Source organism: Aphelocoma coerulescens, chromosome 3, assembly GCF_041296385.1.
Source record: "Aphelocoma coerulescens isolate FSJ_1873_10779 chromosome 3, UR_Acoe_1.0, whole genome shotgun sequence".
NCBI classification, from domain to species: domain Eukaryota; kingdom Metazoa; phylum Chordata; class Aves; order Passeriformes; family Corvidae; genus Aphelocoma; species Aphelocoma coerulescens.
In genome coordinates, this window is record NC_091016.1 from 126,168,483 (window position 1) to 126,193,507 (window position 25,025).

The window sequence follows — 25,025 nt, forward strand, 5'->3', positions numbered from 1 at the left end:
ATGGACCTGGCTCGCTGCCCTCATGAGTCCTCTGCAAGTATCATGGGACTCTGCGATGAGGCCTTTACATTTTCCATGTGAAGGTACCGTCTTGGTAGCCTTCAGCAATGGCCGATGAGTTGCAGCATGTCAGGGAGGGAGGAGGAACGAGGGTCCACTCAAGTTTCAGCAATGCTGTATACCTCGTCTCCACTCAACCCCGGTATACCCTGCGATGATGTCGTCGGCCTTGGAGCGCGGCCAGAGCGTGCGGCCTGAGGACCCAGGCTCTCTTAGTAGACAGTGAGTAGTGGAATTGTTGGGTTTTGGCTGACATGCCACGTAGGTCATATACTGATGTTTGGTTGTCTTTATTGTAGCTGACTGAGAGAAAGCAGCCTGGCAATGGCAGCAGCTTCTGGGACAGCGAGAGGCGGCCTTTTTTGCGCCCCAGAAAGATTCACATCCCCAGACGTCTGAGAGATAAGTTGAGGGATATGACCCACGGAGGGAATGAAAGCGGGGTGTTGGGTCGGAGCTTGCTGGGAGGGAGTTTGAGTCAGCTTTGGAGATGGGGATGTCCAAGAAGGGGCCCCTTAGCCCACATAATGGGAAAGCCTCACATTTGATTGCAATGCTGAGGTGCGCAGGGCAGAGCAATCCGAGTGCATGTTGTGTCACTTGTCTATTGTGCATGCCGTGTCTTTTGGGCATCTTGTGTCACAGGTCTTTTGCCTCAGCCCTTTGATGTGCTTGCAGTCGTGCTTTTTGCTGAGAGTTCTCTCTCCTCATTGCATCCCCTCTTTTGTCGTCTCCTGTGTCACGGGTGCCTGCATGGGTTTGGCCCAGAGCTGCTCTGCCCTGCTGCATACTCTGGCATATAGGTGTAATAGAACAAGGCCCAAGGCCTTTAAATCCGTAATGTATGGTGTAGTCTGGCCTCTAGATGATATTCCTAGATTGTCCCAAGATGGCTGGAGCTGTGAAGTTCTCATGCAGCCCTTTGACTTTTGTCATCACTTTCTTGCAGATGCAGGCAGATTAATCCATGGCAGAGCGCCCCATACCAGGTGAGGGGGTTTCCTGCAGGAAGGTCAGTCACCGTTTGTTTGCGGGGCAAGTGTAATTGGTGGCTGTGTTACAGCATCGTTCTTCGTCTTTGTTTTTAGGAGGTAATGCCAGATCTCAGCAGTCAAAGTCAAGTTAGTGAGGTAAGTGGTGAGTGTACTGAACCGGTTGTTATTGTTTCGATGCCAAGTTCTGTCACTCTAAGCTTTAAGCATCCATTGTCATTTGTGTGCTTTAGGCAGTCCCCATGTATTATGGTGAAACTCCTTGCCAACTGGCTGATGGACCTGGCTCGCCGCTGTCGTTAGCCCGCCGGAAGTATTACAGGACTCTGTGACAAAGCCTTTACCTTTTCCATTTGAACATGCCGTCCAGGTTGCCTTCGGCAACGGCCGGGTAGTTGCAGTGAGTTGCGGAGGGAGGGAGGAGCGAGGGCCCACTCAAGTTTCGGCAATGCCGCATCACCTCGTCTCCTCTTAACCCAGGTATACCCTGTGACGATGACGATGGCGTTGGCCTCAGAGCGTGGCCAAAGCGTGCGGCCTGAGGAGGCCAGCCTTTTTAGGAGACGGTGAGTGGCAGAATTGACAGGTTTTGGCTGAGGTGCCACTAAGTTCATGCACTGATGTTTGTCTGGTTTTCTTTATTGTAGCTGACTAAGAGAGAACCAGCCCGGTGAAGGCACGAGCTTCCCGCATGGTGATGCAGCCTTCTTTTGCACCCGAGGCAGATTGACATCCCCAGACATCCAAGAGATAAGTTGAGACCTGTGACCCACAGTAGGGGTGAAAGCGGGGTGTTGAGTTGGGACTCACCAGGAGGTATTTTTGAGTCAGATTTGGAGGTGGGGATACCCAAGAAGGGGTATCCCTTAGGCCCCATAAAGCTTAAGTCTATCTTTTGATCACAGTGCCGAGGTGCGCAGGGCAGAGCAGTCCCGGTATGTGTCACCTGTCTATTGTGCGTTCTGTCTTTTGTGCATCTCATGTCACAGGTCTTCTGCCTTAGCCCTTTGAGATGCTTATCGCAAATGCTGGGCATTATTCTTAGCATCTCTGTTCTTGGTGTTCCTCAGTGTGGTGCCGATACCATTGATCCTTTGACTCGTGAGCTTGGAGGTGCATCAGGATCGCGTCTCTCTTCAGCGACGTTGAGTCGGGTGTCTTTTCAGGTCTTGTTCTGAGCTGCATTGTCAGCTGTGCACTGCAATGATCCATTATACAGGATGAAGGCTTGTAAGAATGTGAAGCTAGCTAGAGGGTTCCACCCGTCCAATTCTCGGGCATCCATCTTTACGGTTCTTGGAATAAGCCCTTCTGTTATCATCCTCCTCTGCCAGGGTTCTTGCAGCCTCGTTGGCTCACCGTCGGTCTCGCCGTGGTCATCTCATTCCTCATTTGCTCGGTCCTTGTGATCATCTAGCCTAGAGTTTTCTCTCCTTGTTGTGTCCCCTTGTTTGTCATCTTCTGTGTCACGGGTGCCTGAGTGGGTCTGGCCCAGAGCTGCTCTGCCCTGCAGCATACTGTGGAGTATGGGTGTAATAGGACAAGGCCTGGGGATGTGGAATTTGTGGTGTAGGTTGTAGCTTGGCCTCAAGATGGTATTCCTAGACTCATACAGGATGGCTGGAGCTGTGAAGTTCTCATGCAGCACTTTGACTTTTGTCATCACTTTCTTCAGATGCAGACGGATTAAATCTGCGGCAGGGCGCCCCATACCGTGTGAGGGGGTTCCCACATGAAGGTCGGTCACTGTTTGTCTTTGCAGGGCAAACATAAATGGTGGCTGTGTTATAGGCTTGTTCTTTGTCTTTGTTCTTAGGAGGTAAAGCCAGATCTTAGCAGTCAAGGTCAAGTGAATGAGGTAAGAAGTCACTGGTGGAAAGAACCACTTGTTATGCCTTGGGTGCCAAGTTCTGGTACAGCTCTAAGCATCCATTGTCATTTGTGTGTTTCAGGTAGTCCCCTTGTATTACACCAAACTCCTCGCCGACTGGCTGACAGACTTGTCTTGCCACCCTCCTGAGTCCTCCGCAAGTATCACGGGACTCTGCGATGAAGCCTTTACCTTTTCCATGTGAAGGTACCATCCCGGTAGCCTTTGGCGACGGCCGAGGAGTTGCGGCAAGTCGGGGTGGGGGGGGGGGGAGCGAGGGTCCGCTCAAGTTTCAGCAGTCCCGCATCACCTCCTCTCCTCTTAACTCAGGTGTACCCTGCGATGGCGGTATCGGCCTCGGGGCGCGGCCAAAGCGTGGGGCCCAATACCCCAGCCTTCTTAGGAGACGGTGAGTAGTGGAACTGTTGGGGGCTTGGCCAATGTGCCACGAAGTTCGTGTACTGATGTTTGGTTTTCTTTATTGTAGCCATCTAAAAGACAAAAGCCCGGCGATGGTAGGAGCTTCCAGGATGGTGAGGCGGTCTTCTTTTGCGTCCCAGGTGGATTCACATCTCAGGACGTCAGAGAGATAAGTCAAGGGGATGAAAGCGGAGTATCGAGTCGGGCCTCGCCGGGAGGGATTTTTGCGTCAGCTTTGGCGATGGGGATACCCAAGAAGGGGCGCCTTAGCCCGCATAAAGTGAAAGTCTCGCATTTGATGACAATGCTGAGGTGCGCAGGGCAGAGCAATCCGAGTGCATGTTGTGTCACTTGTCTATAGTGCATGCCATGTCTTTTGGGTGTCCTGTGTCACAGGTCTTTTGCCTTAGCCCTTTGATGTGCTTGCAGTCATGCTTTCCACCCTGAGTTCTCTCTCCTTGTTGTATCCTCTCGTTTGTCATCTCCTCTGTCATGGGTGCCTGCATGGGTTTGGCCCAGAGCTGCTCTGCCCTGCAGCATACTCTGGCATATCGGTGTAATAGAACAAGGCTTGGGGACTTGAAATTTGTAATGTAGGGTGCAGTTTGTCCTCTAGTTGATATTTCTAGATTGTCACAAGATGGCTGGAGCTGTGAAGTTCTCATGCAGCCCTTTGACTTTTGTCATCACTTTCTTGCAGATGCAGACAGATTAAATCTGTGCCAGAGCGCCCTATACCGGGTGACGGGGTTCCCACAGGAAGGTCGGTCACTGTTTGTGTTTCCTCAGCAAGTGTTACTGGTGGCTTTGTTACAGGATCGTTCTTTGTCTTTGTTCTTAGGAGGTAAAGCCAGATCTCATCAGTCAAGGTCAAGTGAATGAGGTAAGAAGTTACTGGTGGAAAGAACCACTTGGTATTCCTTGGGTGCCAAGTTCTGGTACAGCTCTAAGCATCCATTGTCATTTGTGTGTTTCAGGCGGTCCCCTTGTATTACACTGAAACCCCTCACCGACTGGCTGATGGACCTGGCTCGCTGCCCTCGTGAGTCCTCTGCAAGTATCATGGGACTCTGCGATGAAGCCTTTACCTTTTCCATGTGAAGGTACCGTCTGGGTAGCCTTCAGCAACGGCCGAGGAGTTGCAGCATGTCGGGGAGGGAGGAGGAACAAGGGTCCACTCAGGTTTCAGCAATGCTGCATAACCTCGTCTCCCCTCAACCCAGGTATACCCTGCGATGATGGCGTCGGCCTTGGAGCGCGGCCAGAGCGTGTGGCCCGAGGACCCTGGCCTTCTTAGGAGACGGTGAGTAGTGGAATTGATGGGTTTTGGCTGACATGCCACTAAGCTCATATACTGATGTTTGTTTGTCTCTATTGTAGCTGAGAGACAGCAGCCTGGCAATGGCAGAAGCTTCTGGGCCTGCAAGAGGCCGCCTTCTTTTGCGCCCCAGGAAGATTCACATCCCCAGATGTCCGAGAGATAAGTTGAGGGATATGACCCACGGAGGGAATGAAAGCGGGGTGTCGGGTTGGGGCTTGCTGGGAGGGAGTTTGAGTCAGCTTTGGAGATGGGGAGGTCCAAGAAGGGGCCCCTTAGCCCGCATAATGGGAAAGCCTCACATTTGATCGCAATGCTGAGGTGCGCAGGGCAGAGCAATCCGAGTGCATGTTGTGTCACTTGTCTATTGTGCATGCCGTGTCTTTTGGGCATCTTGTGTCACAGGTCTTTTGCCTTAGCCCTTTGATGTGCTTGCAGTCGTGCTTTTTGCTGAGAGTTCTCTCTCCTCATTGCATCCCCTCTTTTGTCGTCTCCTGTGTCACGGGTGCCTGCATGGGTTTGGCCCAGAGCTGCTCTGCCCTGCTGCATACCCTGGCATATCGATGTAATAGATCAAGGCCCAAGGCCTTTAAATCCGTAATGTATGGTGTAGTCTGGCCTCTAGATGATATTCCTAGGTTGTCACAAGATGGCTGGAGCTGTGAAGTTCTCATGCAGCCCTTTGACTTTTGTCATCACTTTCTTGCAGATGCAGACAGATTAAATCTGTGGCAGAGCGCCCCATACCAGGTGAGGGGGTTTCCTGCAGGAAGGTCAGTCACCGTTTGTTTGCGGGGCAAGTGTAATTGGTGGCTGTGTTACAGCATCGTTCTTCGTCTTTGTTTTTAGGAGGTAATGCCAGATCTCAGCAGTTAAAGTCAAGTTAGTGAGGTAAGTGGTGACCGGTGTACTGAACCGGTTGTTATTGTTTCGATGCCAAGTTCTGTCACTCTAAGCTTTAAGCATCCATTATCATTTGTATGCTTTAGGCAGTCCCCATGTATTATGGTGAAACTCCTTGCCAAGTGGCTGATGGACCTGGCTCGCCGCTGTCGTTAGCCCGCCGGAAGTATTACAGGACTCCGTGACGAAGCCTTTACCTTTTCCATTTGAACGTGCCGTCCAGGTTGCCTTCGGCAACGGCCGGGTAGTTGCAGTGAGTTGCGGAGGGAGGGAGGAGCAAGGGCCCACTCAAGTTTCGGCAATGCCGCATCACCTCGTCTCCTCTTAACCCAGGTATACTCTGTGACGATGACGATGGCGTTGGCCTCAGAGCGTGGCCAAAGCGTGCGGCCTGAGGAGGCCAGCCTTTTTAGGAGACGGTGAGTGGCAGAATTGACAGGTTTTGGCTGAGGTGCCGCTAAGTTCATGCACTGATGTTTGTCTGGTTTTCTTTATTGTAGCTGACTAAAAGAGAACCAGCCTGGTGAAGGCACGAGCTTCCCGCATGGTGATGCAGCTGTCTTTTGCACCCGAGGCAGATTGACATCCCCAGACATCCAAGAGATAAGTCGAGACCTGTGACCCACAGTAGGGGTGAAAGCGGGGTGTTGAGTTGGGACTCACCAGGAGGTATTTTTGAGTCAGATTTGGAGGTGGGGATACCCAAGAAGGGGTATCCCTTAGGCCCCATAAAGCTTAAGTCTTGCTTTTGATCACAGTGCCGAGGTGTGCAGGGCAGAGCAGGCCTGGTACATGTCACCTGTCTATTGTGCGTTCTGTCTTTTGTGCATCTCATGTCACAGGTCTTTTGCCTTAGCCCTTTGAGATGCTTATTGCAAACTCTGGGCATTATTCTTAGCATCTCTGTTCTTGGTGTTCCTCAGTGTGGTGCCGATACCATTGATCCTTTGACTCATGAGCTTGGAGGTGCATCAGGATCATGTCTCTCTTCAGCGACGTTGAGTCGGGTGTCTTTTCAGGTCTTGTTCTGAGCTGCATTGTCAGCTGTGCACTGCAATGATCCATTATAGAGGATGAAGGCTTGTAAGAATGTGAAGCTAGCTAGAGGATTCCACCCGTCCAATTCTCGGGCATCCATCTTTGCGGTTCTTGGAATAAGCCCTTCTGTTATCATCCTCTTCTGCCAGGGTTCTTGCAGCCTCGTTGGCTCACCGTCGGTCTCGCCGTGGTCATCTCATTCCTCATTTGCTCGGTCCTTGTGATCATCTAGCGTAGAGTTTTCTCTCCTTGTTGTGTCCCCTTGTTTGTCATCTTCTGTGTCACGGGTGCCTGAGTGGGTTTGGCCCAGAGCTGCTCTGCCCTGCAGCATACTGTGGAGTATGGGTGTAATAGGACAAGGCCTGGGGATGTGGAATTTGTGGTGTAGGTTGTAGCTTGGCCTCAAGATGGTATTCCTAGACTCATACAGGATGGCTGGAGCTGTGAAGTTCTCATGCAGCTCTTTGACTTTTGTCATCACTTTCTTGCAGATGCAGACGGATTAAATCTGCGGCAGAGCGCCCCATACCGTGTGAGGGGGTTCCCACATGAAGGTCGGTCACTGTTTGTCTTTGCAGGGCAAACATAAATGGTGGCTGTGTTACAGGATTGTTCTTTGTCTTTGTTCTTAGGAGGTAAAGCCAGATCTTAGCAGTCAAGGTCAAGTGAATGAGGTAAGAAGTCACTGGTGGAAAGAACCACTTGGTATTCCTTGGGTGCCAAGTTCTGGTACAGCTCTAAGCATCCATTGTCATTTGTGTGTTTCAGGTAGTCCCCTTGTATTACACCAAACTCCTCCCCGACTGGCTGACAGACTTGTCTTGCCGCCCTCCTGAGTCCTCCGCAAGTATCATGGGACCCTGCGATGAAGCCTTTACCTTTTCCATGTGAAGGTACCGTCCGGGTAGCCTTTGGCGACGGCCGAGGAGTTGCGGCAAGTCGGGGTGGGGGGGGGGGGGGGAGCGGGGGTCCGCTCAAGTTTCAGCAGTCCCGCATCACCTCCTCTCCTCTTAACTCAGGTATACCCTGCGATGACGGTATCGGCCTCGGGGCGCGGCCAAAGCGTGGGGCCCAAGGACCCCGGCCTTCTTAGGAGACGGTGAGTAGTGGAACTGTTGGGGGCTTGGCCAATGTGCCACGAAGTTCGTGTACTGATGTTTGGTTTTCTTTATTGTAGCCGTCTAAAAGACAAAAGCCCGGCGATGGTAGGAGCTTCCAGGATGGTGAGGCGGTCTTCTTTTGCGTCCCAGGTGGATTCACATCTCAGGACGTCTGAGAGATAAGTCAAGGGGATGAAAGCGGAGTATCGAGTCGGGCCTCGCCGGGAGGGATTTTTGCGTCAGCTTTGGAGATGGGGAGGTCCAAGAAGGGGCCCCTTAGCCCGCATAAAGTGAAAGTCTCGCATTTGATGACAATGCTGAGGTGCGCAGGGCAGAGCAATCCGAGTGCATGTTGTGTCACTTGTCTATAGTGCATGCCATGTCTTTTGGGTGTCCTGTGTCACAGGTCTTTTGCCTTAGCCCTTTGATGTGCTTGCAGTCATGCTTTCCACCCTGAGTTCTCTCTCCTTGTTGTATCCTCTCGTTTGTCATCTCCTCTGTCATGGGTGCCTGCATGGGTTTGGCCCAGAGCTGCTCTGCCCTGCAGCATACTCTGGCATATCGGTGTAATAGAACAAGGCTTGGGGACTTGAAATTTGTAATGTAGGGTGCAGTTTGTCCTCTAGTTGATATTTCTAGATTGTCACAAGATGGCTGGAGCTGTGAAGTTCTCATGCAGCCCTTTGACTTTTGTCATCACTTTCTTGCAGATGCAGACAGATTAAATCTGTGCCAGAGCGCCCTATACCGGGTGACGGGGTTCCCACAGGAAGGTCGGTCACTGTTTGTCTTTGCAGGGCGAACATAAATGGTGGCTGTGTTACAGGATTGTTCTTTGTCTTTGTTCTTAGGAGGTAAAGCCAGATCTCAGCAGTCAAGGTCAAGTGAATGATGTAAGAAGTCATTGGTGGAAAGAACCACTTGGTATTCCTTGGGTGCCAAGTTCTGGTACAGCTCTAAGCATCCATTGTCATTTGTGTGTTTCAGGCCGTCCCACCGTCTTATGCCGTACTCCTCACCGACTGGCCGACGGACCTGTCTCGCTGCCCTCGTTAGTACTCTGTGAGTATCATGGGACTCTGTGACGAAGCCTTTACCTTTTCCATGTGAGGGTACCCTCCAAGTTGCCTTTGGCAATGGCTGAGGAGTTGCAATACGTTGGGGAGGGAGGGAGGGGGAGCGCGGGTCTGCTCAAGTTTTAGCAATGCTACATCACCTCGTCTCCACTCAACTCAGCTATACCCTACAACGATGGTGTTGGCCTTGGAGCGCGGCCAGAGCGTGCGGCCCGAGGACTCCAGCCTTTTTAGGAGACGGTGAGTGGCAGAATTGATGGGTTTTGGCTGAGGTGCCACTAAGCTCATGCACTGATGTTTGTTTGGTTTTGTTTATTGTGGCTGACTAAGAGATAACCAGCCTGGTGAAGGCACCAGCTGCCTGCATGGTGAGGTGGCCGCCTTTTGCACCGGAGGCAGATTGACATCCCCAGATATCCAAGAGATAAGTCGAGACCTGTGACCCACAGTAGGGGTGAAAGCGGGGTGTCGAGTTGGCACTCACCGGAGATATTTTTGAGTCAGATTTGGAGGTGGGGATACCCAAGAAGGGGTATCCCTTAGGCCCCATAAAGCTTAAGTCTTGCTTTTGATCACAGTGCCGAGGTGCGCAGGGCAGAGCAGTCCCGGTACATGTCACGTGTCTATTGTGCGTTCTTTGTCTTTTGTGCATCTCATGTCACAGGTCTTTTGCCTTAGTCCTTTGAGGTGCCAAGCATGTACCTTTTCACTTTGCGGGTATTGTCCAGGCCCCCTCCAGAGTCGGATGAAGATTTGAGGTGCGCCAGGGCAGCAGTGTAGAGGAGCCCTGGGGATTAATCTTCTGGAGGGTGATAGTCATGTTTTCTGTTTTGTCGTCTTAGGTACCCTGAGCCAGTGTGGAGCCGAAGTTTGGAAACGGCCGGTAAGCGATTAGCCTTTGCAGTTATGAGGGAGGGGGGCGTTGCAGAAGGGGTCATTTTTGGGACGTCTCATCGCAGTCTGAAGTTTCTTTCTGAATTTTTGCAGCCTCCAAAGCAGACTACAGGGACCGTACTGATGTCCACAGCGCCCATGTGTTCTTTTCTGTCGAGGATGGATTTTTTCCTCTCATCTCTGAAAGCTAAGTGTTGGGACTTGTGGTTGGGAGAAGGGAAAAACCTTTGGAATCACAGGAGGCAATCTGAAGTTAGCTTAGAGGAGAGGGCTGTAGTGGGATGGGCCCCTTGGAAGTAAAGGGAGAGGGTTTCTCCTTAGCATCACCTGACCCTTTGCCGGGCAGAGCAGTTCCATACCCATGTTTTTGCAAGCTTTGTGCTTTGAGTCTTGATGTCATTGCAGATCTTTTTGCCTGAGGAGCCTGCCTTTGGGTCCGGAGCGGTTGCCCAGCAGTCATCACCTCTTTCTCTAGGCCTACTGAACTTCTTGAGCATCCTCTTAACAGCTTTGGCACTAACTTCTCGTAAGGAGTTGTTTCACGGTCACGTGCTATTGCCATAGAGCCGTCTTTCCTTTGGCATCATCACTTTCTGGCTCATCTTGCAGCAGGAATCTTGGGTCCATCAGGTGAAACTGCTGGGCAGTTTTAACTTCTCTCTGTGTTACGTAGTTTGTGTCTATGTTGTGTAGTTTGTGTCCACCCTCTTCTGTGTCCTAGGGCTTTGTTATGTCTTGATGCTTTATTGGCATTGTTCTGGGCCGTATTGGCAGCAGGGGGGGGGGGGGGTCTCTCCTTGTGTACTTTCCCAGATTGGGCTTATTCCAGCATCTTTACATTTTTACTTTTTGAGACCAGAGGAAGTGCAGGAGATGTTCTCATCCATCTTCCTTCTCACTTTTGGTAGTGCCTTCTGTTCACATCCTATTCCCTTAGACTTTTATATGGAGCATATTAGACCCTCCTCACGTGACCGCGGTAGTTCTGTAGGTTTTGTTGCCTTAAAGCATATCAGGCTCAAGAATTAATCTTCCAGAGGGTTATCTCAAGCCGTCGTGTCGTCTTTGCTTATATTCGGCGCACCACCTTGTCCATGTGCTCTTTGCAGTTGGAGCTGCCCTGCCCTGGCAGGGTAATGGTTAAGAAGAACAGTAATAAAACTTAAAGGTTCATATCTTTTCTATGGGGTTTTGGGTAGAAAATTTATGGGCCTAGCGTGGAGATAACTCCTAGCCTTCGGCCCCTCACTGACTGCCTCATGTTGTCTCTCAGGTCCCTGAGGTGGCTTTGGATCTCTGTGGTCACTGATGCTACCAATTTTCCCAGAATCTACCGTTTGATGTCGAGGAGCAGCAGCTGGAAGATGTGCTGAAGCATCTTCATCCGTAGAGTTTTTTGAGTAAGGGCTGCAGAACAAAGGAAGCAGGAAGCTGAAGAGTGTGTGACTGTGTGTGTCTGTGAGAGTTGTCTGTCTTTCTACTTCTGTCTGCCTGTGAGAGCATGTGTGTTGATGGGTTCTAATGTTGTATGTGAGATTTTTGCCTTTCAGGTTTTTCAACACATTTTTAAATTTTGAATTAAAAAAACCCCAGCCAGGTTTGTTCCCCCCCCCCCCCCAGGTTCTTTTTCCTTCGGTCCTGGCCGGTCTGCGAGGCGACGTTCATCACCAAGGTTTGGGTGCGGACCGTGCCGGCGATGGGGTTTTGTGAGGGAGGATGATTTGGAGGCTCCTGGGAACCACATTCCCATAGAGCGCCGAGGGTTAGTGGAGCGGTCAAGATGAGAGCAAGGGTGGGTTTGTGTGTAAGCTAAAGGAGGTGTGGGTGGTGGATGACTGTTATGTTCTCTACATGTTGCTGTTTTGGGTTTCTTATAACAATAAAAGAAAATGTAATAAACTTTCCAGAAACAGTAGCATTGTTTTATTGTATTGATATGTATTTGGCTTGCATTGCCCTGTATTGTTCTGTATTGGTGTTTGCCACTGAATTTCCATGTATTGCTCCGTGTGTAAATTGGACTTTTGCCAGCATGTATATGGATTGTATTCGTACTTGTGTTTGTATATGTTATTTCCACATTTTGCTGAAGTGTAAATAAAAAAATTCAATGAAGAAAGAAGTTCCAAAGAACTCGCTCAGAACAGGGAAAGAAGAGAAAGCGCACAGACTTTCAATGCAGTACTCTAAAACCGGCGAGAGATTTAGTCTCTGTCGGAGCAAAAGCTCCTCTGGACTCAGGCCCAGAGGGAAGCCAAAGCACGGGGATTGAATTTAAACCTTTGGACAGGCTGAGATACATGAAGCCACACCAAAGTGAAATAGAAACATAGATTTTTAACTTCAGTAGAAATATATGCTAAGTGCCTTAAACATTAAAAAGCTGCAGCAGAGACCTTAAACACAGTTCTTGCTGCAGCAGTGTTACCTTTTCACAGAATTCTTTACTTTAGACAAAATATAGATAGAATTACACTGTTCATATTTTTTAGATAGACTGTTCACATAAACAATAAGAGCCGATAGAAACTGCATACGCAAATCTGTGTAATACCTATGTAGTACTTGTGTAAGGCTTACGACTGTTAGAATCAGGCCAGGATAGGTTAAGAGAAACTAGAATCGTGTATTAATCTTATTGGTCAGTTAACAAATATAATCCACACTTCTGTAAGAAAAAATATAGAGTGTATAGTACATTGTATAGAGTGCATCAAGTATAGTGTGTATAGTATATAAAGCATATAGAGTATATGGAGCATATAGAACATATAGAAGAGGCTGTTTTTGCCTGCTGTTGCTGCTTGGCTTTGTCATGTAGCCCCCTCTGAACTCTGCCTTCAAGAAAACTATGAGACTATGAAATAAAGAACTTAGCAGAACAGCAGCCTCCTCTGCTCCGTTACCCCGGTCCGAGAAGGAAGGGTACCCCGTCAAAAGCTCAACAAGTCTCGTATATCAAATCTCAAAAGTCACATGCATACTTATGGAACACTTTCTAGTTTAAAAAAATATTTCAAAAACCAACCCTGACAGTTTACCTGCACCTGCCATCAACTATCTATTATCTATGGAAAGGAAAGCCCAGTGCCTCAGCGTGTCAGGTGCAGACAATGAGCCGTCCAGGGAAGGAGCAGCAAATCCTTTCTGCACCTGCCCTCACACTTGGACTGGCAACAACCCCAGGTGTGAGCCGTGAGAATGATGAGGGGGCAGAGCAGCCCCAGGTGTGAGCTGTGACGGTGAGGAGAGGGCGGCTCCTGCCGGGGCCTGTTTTAGGAGGGGTTACCTCAGCTCACTTTTGCAGGGCTATGTTGGAGGAGAGGGGCTTACGGTGAGGTCCTGGGGGGTCTCTCACGAAAGGACGGTGAGAGCATCTCACAGGGTCTGGGGGAGCACTCGGATGCAGTTAGATGCGGAGCATTGCCAAAGGAGGCGCCAGGCAGCTGCAGCTAAGCAGGTGAGCCGGTGCGTGGGTTTGCGGGGGGGGGTTCTTTCTATTTTTCCCTTCCGATTTCATCTTGCCAGTCCCTCCCCCCGTGCCCTCAGAAAAAAATGGGGATTACGAGAACAAAAGGAGTTTAAATGGAGGGAAGAAACTCCTCCTTCATTATTGTCTGTGTTTGAACGAGGGGATCCCCCTTCCATTTTAAATGGAAGGGGAAAGCACAGATGTTACCATTTTATGGGTTTGAATTGAGGGTAACCCCTCCATTTTCATCAACCTAAGTTCTAAATTGAGGGGGAAGCCCTGCTGCCCCTGCTTTTTGAGGGTTTTAATGAAGGTAACAATCGCCCTTTCCCCATCATTTGAGAGAGTTGAGGAAAACTCCTCTCTTTCTGATATCTTAGACCATTAAATAGAAAGGGAGAACACATTTATTTACCATTGTATTGGTTTGAATTGAGGTGAACACCCCCCGTTGCCTCAGTTTCAGGGGTTAAATTGAAAGAAACTCCGGCTTTTCCAGCACTTGAAAGGTTTGAATCGGAGCGTGCCACCGCATTTGAGGTCGCTTCCGGCCATGCCCCGGCACCGAATGTCTCGCGCGGGAGCACTCCCGGCCCCTGGGGAATTTCTAAGGAGGAGTGGGAATTTGGGGGCTGGGCCGCCGACAGGGACCGACGGAGCCGCGCCGGTCCGAGCCGCGCGGAGCCGAGGTGAGCGCCGCCGGGCCGGCCGGCGGGAGATGCGGCACGGAGCCGCGCCGCCCCGGGTCGTCCCGCCCGCTCCGTGCCGTCCGTGCGCGGGGCTCGGGCGCCGCCGGCTCCCCTTCGGTCAGGCGCCGGTGCCGGTGCCGTTCGGCAGGCGCCGGGGGCGGGCGGGGGTCTCCCGGCGCGGGGCCGCCCCCGCCTGCCGGAGGAGGCGCTTTCGTGCCGCGAGCCGCGCGCCGCCGGGTCCCCCTCGGCCCGGCGCCAGTGCCGCTCGGCAGGCGCCGGGGGCGGGAGGGGTCTCCCGGTGCGGGGCCGCCCCCGCCTGCCGGAGGAGCCGCTTCCGTGCCGCGAGCCGCGCTGCGCCCGGTTCCGGGAGCGCGGGGCCGTCCCCGGGCGGCGAGTGCCGCCGGTTCCGTGGGTCGCGTGGCTTTTCCGGTCCCCTCGCACCGTGGAACAGCGCCAGCCCGGAGCGAGTCCCAGCAAGGGGCACTGTAGCACGCTTGCGGCTTGTCCGCTTCATAGTTTGCTTGCAAAAAGCCACCGAAAGGAACAATGGAAAAAAACCAACCCCGATCTCCCAGGCTTTTTATCCAGGAGCTTAATTGGTATTGCTCTTTAACTGAGCCACGGCTTTAAATAATGAATGATTTAGCAGCCTCTGAGATAATCCTTGTCCCCTCTATCTTGACAAGATTAAGTTGAATTTGGCCTCTTAGGTTGTGTTTTTAGCATCTGCTGTCTGAACTAACATTTGCTGTCTCCCACTAGTTAACTTGTGCTTACATGAGTTAGTTATTGACTGCCCCTTCTTCAATCCCCCCCTTTTCTTTGGGTATTTGTAATTCTTTACAAATCTTGCATGTCTTTAAAGTAAGAACCCTTCTCTATCTTAGTTCTAAGTTTATGCTTGTGCCATGGAGCATAGGCATCTCGATTCCAGGTACATAATATCATACAACAGTAACTACTAATACAAACACTAAGTAACAATGCAATAACACAAATAGCTATTACAAACAATTGTTTAAGCCGGGTAAGTTGGGTAACCATGCTGTAAGTTTGTCTCATACCTCCTCAAACCTTCAAGAACTGTAATCTAAGGTGATCTGATGCAATGTTCGCTTTGGATAAATAATTTTAACAGTTTTCTGGGTATGATTATGAGACCCTTTATCCTAGCCCACCCATCTGTGCTCATTTGTCCCTTGTCTTCTTGTATCCAATTTAAATCATCAGTGTCATATGGTGTTTTTTTTTTTTTTTTTTTTTTTTTAAACTTATAAGGATGCTAGAAGGAATTAGAGCTAGGGCTTGGATCTGAACCCCACTGGCCACTGCCTTTGCTGTTTTGTCTGCCATAGCATTTCCCAGTTCAGGGATAGTGTTACCCTGGGACTGTCCCTTACAATGCATTATAGCCACTTTTGAAGGTTTTACCACTGCTTCCAGTAACTGTACAATTTCAGTAGCGTGCTTGATTTCTTCTGTGAGGTTAATAAACCCCTTTCTTTCCAGATAGCCCTGTGAGTGTGTACCACCCCAAAAGTATACCTCGACTCAGTCCAAATGTTGATAGGTTTTTCTTCGGCCAATGCCAAGGCTCGAGTTAGGGCTATTATTTCAGCCTTTTGAGCTGATGTCCCCACAGGTAACGGTTTTGCCTCAATGACAGCGTCTGTGGTTGTAGCTGCATACCCAGCAAGCCGCTTACCATTCTTGACGTAACCGCTCCCATCGGTGAACCAGTTTGCTGCATTTTCTAGCAGAGAGTCCTTTAGGTCCAGCCAGCCGGAGTAAACCGCCTCCACGGTTTTGATGCAGTCATGTCTTACAGGCTCCTCAGCAGCCTTGCCCTGGAGGTAAGCTGCTGGGTTTAAAACGTTAGTTACTTGGATACTCACATCCTTCAATTCTGCCAGGACAGCCTGGTATTTGAGAAAGCGAGATGGGGTTAACCGGTGATTTTCTTTCTGTGTGAGCACTGCTGACACCATGTGAGGGACAAAAACAGTTATATGCTGTCCCAGTGTGAACTTGCGAGCTTCTTCTATGTTCAGGATCACGGCTGCCACTGCATGCAGGCAGGCGGGCCCTCCTTGGCTGACCACGTCCAGCTGCTTGGAGAAATAAGCCACCGGCCTTTTGTACGGTCCCAGCTTCTGTGCCAAAAGTCCCAGTGCCAGTCCTTGTCTCTCATGTGAAAACAACAGAAAAGGTTTAGTGACATCTAGTATGCCCAGTGCTAGAGCTTGCATCAACTCACGTTTCAGAGTTACAAATGCATTATTAGTCTCTGGTGTCCAGCATAGGTGAGTTCCCCCAGTCTCTTTTAGGAGTTGGTATAAAGGTTTCACAGTGAGTCTATAGTTGTAGATCCATAATCTACACCATCCTGTCATTCCCAGAAAAGTTCTCAGTTCTTTGGTTCTTCAGTTGGCCAGGGCATTTGACAAATTGCCTCCTTCCTGTTGTCTCTCAAGGCTCTCTCCCCTCCTGCCAGTTCATACCCCAGATATGTAACATTGTGGAGGACTAGCTGAGCCTTTTCAGGAGAGACTCTATGTCCACTTAGTCTCAGAAAATTTAAAAGACTTACAGTCCAGTTCTTGCAGTCTTCACAGGTCCTTGTTGTTATCAATAGATCATCGATGTACTGCAAGAGCGTACCTCCCCTTTCCCAAGCGGCGGCGTCCAGGCTTCCAGTTCCTCGGCTAATTGATCTCCAAATATCACGGGTCTATTTTTGAATCCTTGTGGCAATACAGTCCACGTAAGCTGGCTTTTTCTCCCTGTTCTGGGGTTTTCCCATTCAAAGGCAAAAATTTCCTGACTGCTTTCACCTAATGGCAGACAAAAGAAAACATCCTTTAAATCTAAAACTGAAAACCACACTCAGTCACTTTGTAATTTTTTGAGTAACGTGTCCTCAGGTCCTGAACTAATCAATAACTTCCATTTGGCTTTTGTACTGGTAGAATTGGGGTATTGCAGGAAGATCTACACTCTCTCAACAACTTCTGATCAATAAATTTACTAATTATTGGTTCCATTCCTACTCATGCTTCATGCCTTAGTGGATATTATTTAACTGACACTGGTTGTACCCCTTCCAGTAGTTCAATAATCACTGGGGGAGCCCGTTTTGATCTCCCTGGAATTTCAACATCTCTTACTAATGGGATCATCTGATTTGTTATTTTACTATCTATGGGTATTTCTCTCAGTCTTGTTTGTTTGGTCGGTTGTTTTTGTTTTGTTTTGTTTTTTTTCCTAGGCCTGAGTTGGTCAAAGAATGGGTTTTCCCTTTATCTAATCTTAGTGGTTTAACTTACACTTTAAAGTCCTAGTCAGGTATCTTCAGGAGGCTTCTTTGGTTGTAGCTTCTTTATACAGTTTTTGTTATAATAATATTCTTACTCTGCTGTATAATTCTATACATTATAAAGGATTAGTTTTTATGATACAAAACTAACACACAAAACATTTTCATACAAAATATTCTCATGCAAACATATCTTTACATCAGGGCTATGCTCTGTTTTCCAGGAGACAGATTATAGCACTCTTGTCATTTAATCTTGACACAAACTACAAACTGTGGCTTTATTTTTGGTGGGATTAAAAATGAAATGAATTCTCTTTCAAACTTAAGGTTTTTTTTTCTTTTTACCTCAAGTAGCCTTTTTTCTTTTGTGAATAAATTGCCTTCATCCCATTCTGCACCTACAACTGACATTGCAGAATGTGCTATAAATAGGAGGGGTGAGGAAAAGTTAAAACATCCTCTTAAGACATGGCATGAGATTGAACAGCACTTTAGTTTGAGAGCTGGTAGAAGGCTTTTCTGTATCCCTCCTGGTTTAGGAAGGGGGATTCAATCATTTCTCATGTAGCATTTGCTTGTGTTTTGTCAAGATTCTTTAATTCACTAATTAGAAAATCCAAAAAATTTAGCCAGATTATAATAATTTTGAAGCTTTCTGAGGCAGAACCGGGAGGGTTAGTCCATATTTGTAGGATTTCAAATATGTATAAATTCTTATACCAACTCTCAGGATAATATTGGTTGAAACAAATTATACATCCATAAGACCTGAGCCACACCATTTTTCAGTAAAAAGACAAAACAAGTTAGACAAAAATTAAACTCAAGAATATGTAGAATGCTTTAACTACTATTTGATCTGTCACTTGCAATGAAAACACTAACAAATTACAAACATTAACCAACTGACAATGCAAGCAATTATGGTGACACTTTCAATTTCATTGGTTTTCACACAGCTCCATCTCATGTGTTGGTAGATTCCTATAAAAGAAAAGTGAAAATTTGGCCCACTAGACCGATTATTAAAAAAGAAGTAAAACTTTATAGGGCTAACACAAAGTGACAGCGAAGCAACGGTTATCACATTTAGGTGTGATTTTGCTGCTTGCAGTTTCCTTGCTCTCAAACTGCTGGCTTTATCTTTGATGTCGGGACATTTGACATTCCTAGAAAAGAGAAAAGAAACAAACTTCCCCCCAAAAAATATGTCTGAGTGAAACAAGAGTTTAATTGCATTAACTTATTCAAGTGGAGTTTTAGTTTTTATTCTATGAAGTGCTTGTCGCACCACTTTTGTTGTCTCCCACAGGTTTTCGGTGGGGTTTCTTCCAATTGATTCTTCAGCGGAGGGAGCGAGACTGCTTTTAAAAGTTTTGCAAGAGTCGCAGTCTGTGAATCAGGCATTTGAGTCGCCTTTTTTTTTTTTAAATAACCAATCACATTTTTAGTAATCAATCATCTTTTAGTAACCAATTGTTCCTTATCTCAATATTTTTTTTTTTTTACCAAGTCCACCCCAGGAGTAGAGAGGTGACTAACAAATTAACCAAGGAAGGACAGCAAAACATTCTCCCCATAGGTTTCTTTACAGCCCCCGCAGATGAGGCTGCATGACAAATACCTGGGCCTGCACAGGGACAACACCATCCCCACAAGGCAGCAGCTGCAGAATTGGCCGCAGGATTAGAATCTGCCAATTCTAGTTCTCCACAATAAACCACAGACCGGTGGCAGGGGAGGGTTCCCCACAAGATAGGAGCTCCGGATTCACCTCAGAACCGAAACCTGCCAATTTTGGCTTTTCACAACAAAACACAAAAGGCACAGGGGCACGGGTCCCCTCCAAACAGGAGCCTTTCAGCTCTGCACAAGCACCACATAACAGGAGCCTCGCAGCCCCGCACAAAACACCAAGCAGAAAAGGGAACTAAACACCCAAACCTATTAACCACAATGTCCACAATTCTTACAACCTCTGCCATCACCTTTGCCATTGCTTTTGCCTTTTCCTCATCTCTTCTTCCATACGCTTGCTGTACTTTTCTAACCAGCTCCTCTCAAATTTCTCACTATTCTCTGCCACTCTCCCCTTTAACATTATCTGCACTTTCCTTTTCTGCCAAGTTCTTTATTCCTGCTCTTTCTAGTCTGATACCAAGCTCTCTCCTCTGGCAGCTTGGACACCACCCACTCCATCTAGTAGAAATACAATACCACTTTCTCTCACAATTAATACATGCACACAAAGACAAGCTTTAGAACCGTTTTCTCACACTTAACACGGGATTTCAAAAGGGAAATCAGATGGAGCTATATCAGAAAGGCGTTGGGGGTCTGCATGTTTTCAATTCAATAGCTAAAATCTTTCTCCTCTAAAATCCACCCCCTTTGGACAGTAAGGTTGAATTCCAAACCGACAGTTTATGTGATTTATGCTCATTCGCTCTTTGCCAATCGCTTCGCTTTCCTCCGGTCGAGCCCGTCGCCGGGGTACGGAACCGCAGATAGAGCCTCTCACTCGCTTTGTACTTTGACAGCACGTCTCATCCACTCTCACTCACACAGCAGCAGAATAGCAACAGACAAAACAAAAATAGCAGTACAATAGCACACGCCAGTGGGGTCCAGCCCCTTAAAGGTACCTTTCCCAGGGGGGTCCAACCCCTTAAAAGTACTTTTTTTTCTTGCCCAGGACTAATTTTGGGAGACCCAGTCTTCTTCGGGACTTTCAACCCACCCTCAGGGACTCGAACCCTGGACCTGCAGGTATTTCTGTGTTTAAAAGGAATAGCAAATACCTTAATTTGGTGCAGATGGTCCTTGTCCGCCCCCGCCGCGAGCCAAAGGACAGCCGAGCTCCCCCTGAAAATTCAGGGTCGCGACCGGGAGGTCCGCTTACCCCTGGATCCGGCAGCCGGGCAGAGAGGGTCCCATCTCGGGGCACCAGATGAATCGCGCCGCAGCCGGGCCAGGAGATTGGCTTGAAACTGGGGGTCACGAATTGGTCTGGATTTGATGATTCTGCATGAGATGTCATGGAAATGAAACTCTTGGATATTTCTGAGACGTACCTGGGGACACTCCAGGCGGTTTCATGTCTCAGCCATACCCAGAGTGACACAGGCTTCTGAGCTGCACTGAAATAACTGAATTGTAAATAAGTAAATTTACTTACCCAATTCCCTTTGGTCCCAGTGGAGACCTTCACAACAAGAGACAATTACTTGTAATTAGTTTCTTGGCTGTGCAGCTATAAAAACTCCCTGAGACTCCCTGAAACTTTGTCCTTGGAATTTAAGTCAGTCCTTCTGACTGGTGTATCCAAACTAAAACTGTTCCCAAACCCTGTTTTTGCAGACCCAGGAAACTCGGGAGATTCTGCACTTTCACTACACCACCTGGCCCGACTTTGGGGTCCCAGAGTCGCCGGCCTCGTTCCCGAATTTCCCGTTCAAGGTGCGGGAGTCGGGCTCGCCGAGCCCCGGGCACGGCCCGGTCGCGGTGCACTGCAGCGCTGGCATCGGGAGGTCGGGCACCTTCTGCCCGGTGGACACCTGTCTGCTGCTGGTAAGGGCCACCTGCAGGGCCACCTCTCCTGCACAGGCACCTTCAGGGGAGCTTTGGTGCAGCCTTAAAGGAGCTGGAGCAGGGGCTGGAGGGGTTCCCTGTGATTTCCTGTTGTTTTACTCTGCTGTTTTGGGAGTGTATTCCAAGGCAGGTCTCATTCCTAAGTGGCCATTTTGAGTTAGGGGAAGAAAAGTCTCCAGTTTTCAGAGTGATTCGCAAAGACAGGCTTTGCTTTCAGGGAAAGCAGCATTTTTGAGGCCCAGTGTTTTCCCCTGTGTGTTTTTGGAGACCCAGTAAAGAGCCGTTGATACCAATTGTATGTGAGTTCATTCGTTCTGTAATGTGGAGGGTGGTGTGAAGGCCTTACCACAAAGTGAGTCATTGTAGTGAACCTCATCAGAGCAGAAAACACGTTTCACGTTTTTATCTGCAGACGGACAAACGGAAAGACCCTTCTTCCGTGGACGTTAAGCAGGTTCTCCTGGAAATGAGGAAGTACAGGATGGGGCTCATCCAGACTGCAGATCAGCTCCGGTTCTCCTACTTAGCTGTTATTGAAGGGGCAAAATTCATCATGGGAGATGCTTCAATGCAAGTAAGTGCTCCTGGCAGCTCCCAGGGAACTGCAGCAAGTGGGTGGAAGGAACAGGATGGAAAGAAGCTTCAAACGTGGTGCTTGCTTCAGCTTCAGTACATGTTTATGTTATGGGGCTTTTAGGTACAGTGCTTTACAATCTGTCACAACCTAAAGTGCTGCGTTTTATTTATTTCCACAAGTACCTGTGATGTAGCAGGTGCCTCCTGTGCTTTCCAGCACAGTGACTGGGGTGGAGCTGCTGCATCAGCCTCCCCTGACATTTCAGACAGTACAAGTTTTCTAATATGCCTGAAGTTTAAGTGTCATGATTAAATTAATCAGGGTTTTTTATGGTAAGCAGAACTCTAGCAAAATAGATTTTATTTTGTGCTGCTTAGGTTTTTTAGAAGCAGATGGGAATTTCTTGCTTTTATGGCCAATATGTTTTGTGTAGTGGATGTAGCTTGGGCTTGGAGTTCTTGTGTTTTTCTTGCCTTTTTTTCAATTCTGCCAAGCCTCCAGATCTGTGTAATTCCCTTGCCAAACTATCCTCCTCCCCAACAGTGCAGCGCTTGTTCCCTTACACCTTTAGTTCATTGTGGAAAGCATTTATTTCAGTGAACAAATGTTGTTGTGGCAGGTGCAGCGAAAAGCAGAAGAATTCTCGGTAAGTTCATCTCGGAGACCTCAAGTGCCGGCCAAAACCTCGCCGCATTCTGCCGTGACGCCACCGAGGGAGGAAAGAGCGTGAGGTGCAAAGCCCCGAGCAGAGCGGTAGGAAACGGAAGGACCGAAGAGTCGGGCTAGGTACGGATTTAAACCGGGCCAGGTATAGGAACTGCAGAGCAGGAAGAGTCATTTAGCTGGAATTAATTTGTTTCAGGAAGCATCTCATCATATAGTCTGTAATTTAACAGTTCCCATGCCAGGAACTGTTAATCGTAGCGGAAGACAGCAAACGAAGCCTAGAGACTCGACCGGGATGCCCCAGGTCCCTGCCAGGCGCAGATTACAAAAAACCAAACCCCGAGGTTACAAAAACAGTAAAAGCTCATCATACAATACACAGGGAAAAAAAAAAAAGCCTACAAATACACCAAAAAAACAGCCTACAGAAAAATTTTGTTCTTTGTTTTGTTTGTTATTTGTCTGGTATTTTGGAACAAAATACCAGAATAACCTAGTTCAAAATCATAGAAACCCAAATTTCAAAATACCAGAAAAACAGTTTCAAACAACCACAATACCCAGTTCCAAAATATTAAAATAGCCTAGTTTCAAAATACCAGAACACCACGTTCAGAGGTAGCAAAGTAACCCAGTTTCAAATTGCCAGAACACGTTCAGAAATACCAAAGTAACCCAGTTACAAATTACCAAGTTCCAAAATACCAAAGTTACCCGGTTTCCAAATATCAGAATACCAGGTTCCAAAATACCAAACTAATTCCATTTCAAAACAACAGAATATCAAGTTCCAAAATATCAAAATGACCCCGTTTCCAAATATCAAATTGTAAAATACCGATTTTCAGATGTCTTGTACAGGCAGGATTCCCAAACCCACAAAAATGCAGTATTGTCAAAATGGGATCTGTGCTACCAAAATGGGTATTTTCTCCTCTGAAAAGCTTTCCCATAATGACCATCAATAGATGCATTTTTTTAAATTGTACAGCCAGATGTACAATAAGACTTTTACTTCAAAAAGCCAACACTCGTAGTAGTTTTCTGCTTAGATCGTGTCCGCAAGCATCGGCATTTGGGCCGGAGAGCTGCGGGTGGGATCAAGGGATAGAGTAAACCCTCTCCCTGCAGATACACGAGGAAAGACCGAGTAGCAGGGAAAGGGAGTATTTATAAACAATATCAATATTTCACCAAAATTCAGGGCGGACCGGCGACGGGGGCGCTCGGGTTCGGTCCGGGCCTGCCGGGATGGGCCATAAACGACCCGGCCAAACCCTCGACCCCCTCGAGGAACACGTCAAACACTTCAAAGGAAACGGAAGTCAGTAACAATTATGGAAGAGCCATTACCGGTAATCGCTTGCGATCGGCAGGGAATTTCCTCGGTAAGTACAAGCCTAGGACATAGGGAATTTTGGAGGCGGGATCCCAATTTTGGCCACGTGCACCCGGACGAGAAGGCCGGTCCTTTTCCACGGAAAGGAAAGCCCCACACCCCGGCATTTCGGGGGCGGACGACGGCCCACGTAGGGGAGGGAGCGACCGGCAGGACCTTTCTCCGCCTCATCCCCCCGCTCCGAGGTGCGGCAGCACCGAGCGCGACCGGCGTGGATGAGGAGGGGGCGGCTCTGCCAGAGGTCGCTTTCAGAGGGTTCCCGAGGCACACCTACACGGGGAGCTGCCGGTCGAGAGGGGCCAACGGAGGCGTCCCGAGAGACGCTTCGGGAACAACGGTCGCAGCGCTCCGCAGGAGCCGGGGAGCGGCCGGATGCACCCGGGTAAGGAGCATCGCTTCAAGAAAACACCCAGGGAAAAGCTCTCGTGCCAAGGGGCAGCACCTGAGCGGGCAGGGCAGTATGTGAGGTCCCTTTCATCTCCCCCTTTTCCATCATTGTAAGGTTTAAATTGAGGGGGAAGCCCAGTTCTCCCTCCTTTCTAAGGGTTTGAATTGAGGAAAAATCCCCCTTTTTCCAGCACCAGAGAGTTTTAAAGTGAGGAAAACCCCTCTTTTCCCAATAGGTTAGGGGATTAAATTGAAGGGGAGAAGCCATTAATTTGCCATTGTATCGGTTCAAGTGGAGGCAACTCCCGCCCGTTCCCTCATTTTAAAGACTTCAGTCAAAGAAAGCTCTCCCTTTTTGAGCATTTTAAGGATTTAAATTGCATCTCAGGGTGCTCCTACCCAAGCCCCGGTACCGAACGTCATACGGGAGCGAGCCCCGCACGGACGTAACCCTAATAGCAGCTAGGAGGGTATTAAGAAGTCTTATTTTTATTTATAATGTATATAGCCTTAATTAGAGGTCCCAAGGAGAGTTACATCGTTAATAAAATTACTATTCTTCTCTACCCTACTAAGCCACAGGTGGAGTACTACTCAGTAATTACTAGGGAATAATTATGCAACTTAACAACAAATTACCTAGCTGAGTTCCCAAAACACAAAGTTTGATTTCTTACCGGCCGGCCACCCTTTTGCTCAATATAAAAGCAAAAAAAGAAAGCATCGTCGTTTCCCTGAAGAGTTTCCTACCAAGCCCTTTACTCACCTCAAATTTAAGTCAGAGGAGCCAAACAGTGGCAACTCCTAGGAGGGCTTTTATACCTTGCAGGATTTGGCTCCTCCCTTTTCCCTGGGCATCATGGGAACGAGGGGCGGACCCGGCCAGGGGTATATTAAGCCCAGGCTTTTGCAAGGGGAGTCATTCCCTCTCTGGGAGTGAGTGGGGTAAGAGCTCTCCTCTCATTTCAGTGATGGGGATCTTTCTGCTTATCTCAGCTTGCTTTCAGCAGGCTCTTTTAGCCTCTAAAGCGACAGAGGCTTTGAAGACATTGGGAAGAAGATACTATTGAATACAGGTAATATTTAAGTTCACTCATTTGGGTTACATGTTTAGGGTTGGTAAGGTGGTTTTATAATTTCTGGTTTTGTGCTAAGGTTTTTTTTTTTTGGAGCAGTGCAACTTCCTGCTATTCCAGGTTGTGTTGAGTGGGATACTTCAAATTTTTTCAGTGAATTCATTGTGTCCAAAAAGGG

The 25,025-nt window shown here is 48.4% G+C and overlaps 1 protein-coding gene and 1 long non-coding RNA gene across 5 annotated transcripts; both read left to right on the top strand.

Annotated features, from left to right (window-relative positions):
* Nucleotides 1–8,558: 8,558 nt before the first annotated feature.
* LOC138107471 (uncharacterized) lies at nt 8,559–11,281 on the top strand. Of its 3 annotated transcripts, XR_011149523.1 has the most exons (6): nt 8,559–8,594; nt 8,689–8,763; nt 8,938–9,017; nt 9,620–9,660; nt 9,765–10,197; nt 10,945–11,281. It is a non-coding gene; the product is annotated as an uncharacterized lncRNA (long non-coding RNA). The 3 variants fall into 3 exon arrangements; XR_011149524.1 differs by lacking the exons at nt 8,559–8,594; nt 8,689–8,763; nt 8,938–9,017 and adding an exon at nt 9,214–9,535; XR_011149525.1 differs by lacking the exons at nt 8,559–8,594; nt 8,689–8,763; nt 8,938–9,017; nt 9,620–9,660; nt 9,765–10,197 and adding exons at nt 10,210–10,301; nt 10,709–10,839.
* A 1,686-nt stretch (nt 11,282–12,967) lies between these two features.
* LOC138108838 (tyrosine-protein phosphatase non-receptor type 1-like) lies at nt 12,968–22,973 on the top strand. Of its 2 annotated transcripts, XM_069012026.1 has the most exons (6): nt 12,968–13,131; nt 13,604–13,832; nt 19,847–19,920; nt 20,512–20,721; nt 21,155–21,316; nt 21,939–22,973. In XM_069012026.1, the coding sequence occupies exons 2-6, from the start codon at nt 13,697–13,699 to the stop codon at nt 22,047–22,049; spliced, it is 693 nt and encodes a 230-aa protein (XP_068868127.1). In that variant the 5' UTR covers nt 12,968–13,131; nt 13,604–13,696; the 3' UTR covers nt 22,050–22,973. The 2 variants fall into 2 exon arrangements, 1 of the variants encoding a protein (XP_068868127.1); XR_011150075.1 differs by lacking the exons at nt 13,604–13,832; nt 21,155–21,316; nt 21,939–22,973 and having other exon boundaries at nt 12,971–13,131; nt 20,512–20,524.
* The last annotated feature ends 2,052 nt before the right edge of the window (nt 22,974–25,025 follow it).

What these genes read in the sequence shown, in the direction of transcription:
- LOC138108838 (XM_069012026.1), top strand. Translation starts at nt 13,697, where the DNA reads ATGCCCCGGCACCGAATGTCTCGCGCGGGAGCACTCCCGGCCCCTGGG. An exon ending in CCGAGCCGCGCGGAGCCGAG is followed by an intron (nt 13,833 to 19,846) that starts GTGAGCGCCGCC and finishes TTTCTTGCCCAG; the next exon opens with GACTAATTTTGGGAGACCCA. An exon ending in TGGACACCTGTCTGCTGCTG is followed by an intron (nt 20,722 to 21,154) that starts GTAAGGGCCACC and finishes TTTTATCTGCAG; the next exon opens with ACGGACAAACGGAAAGACCC.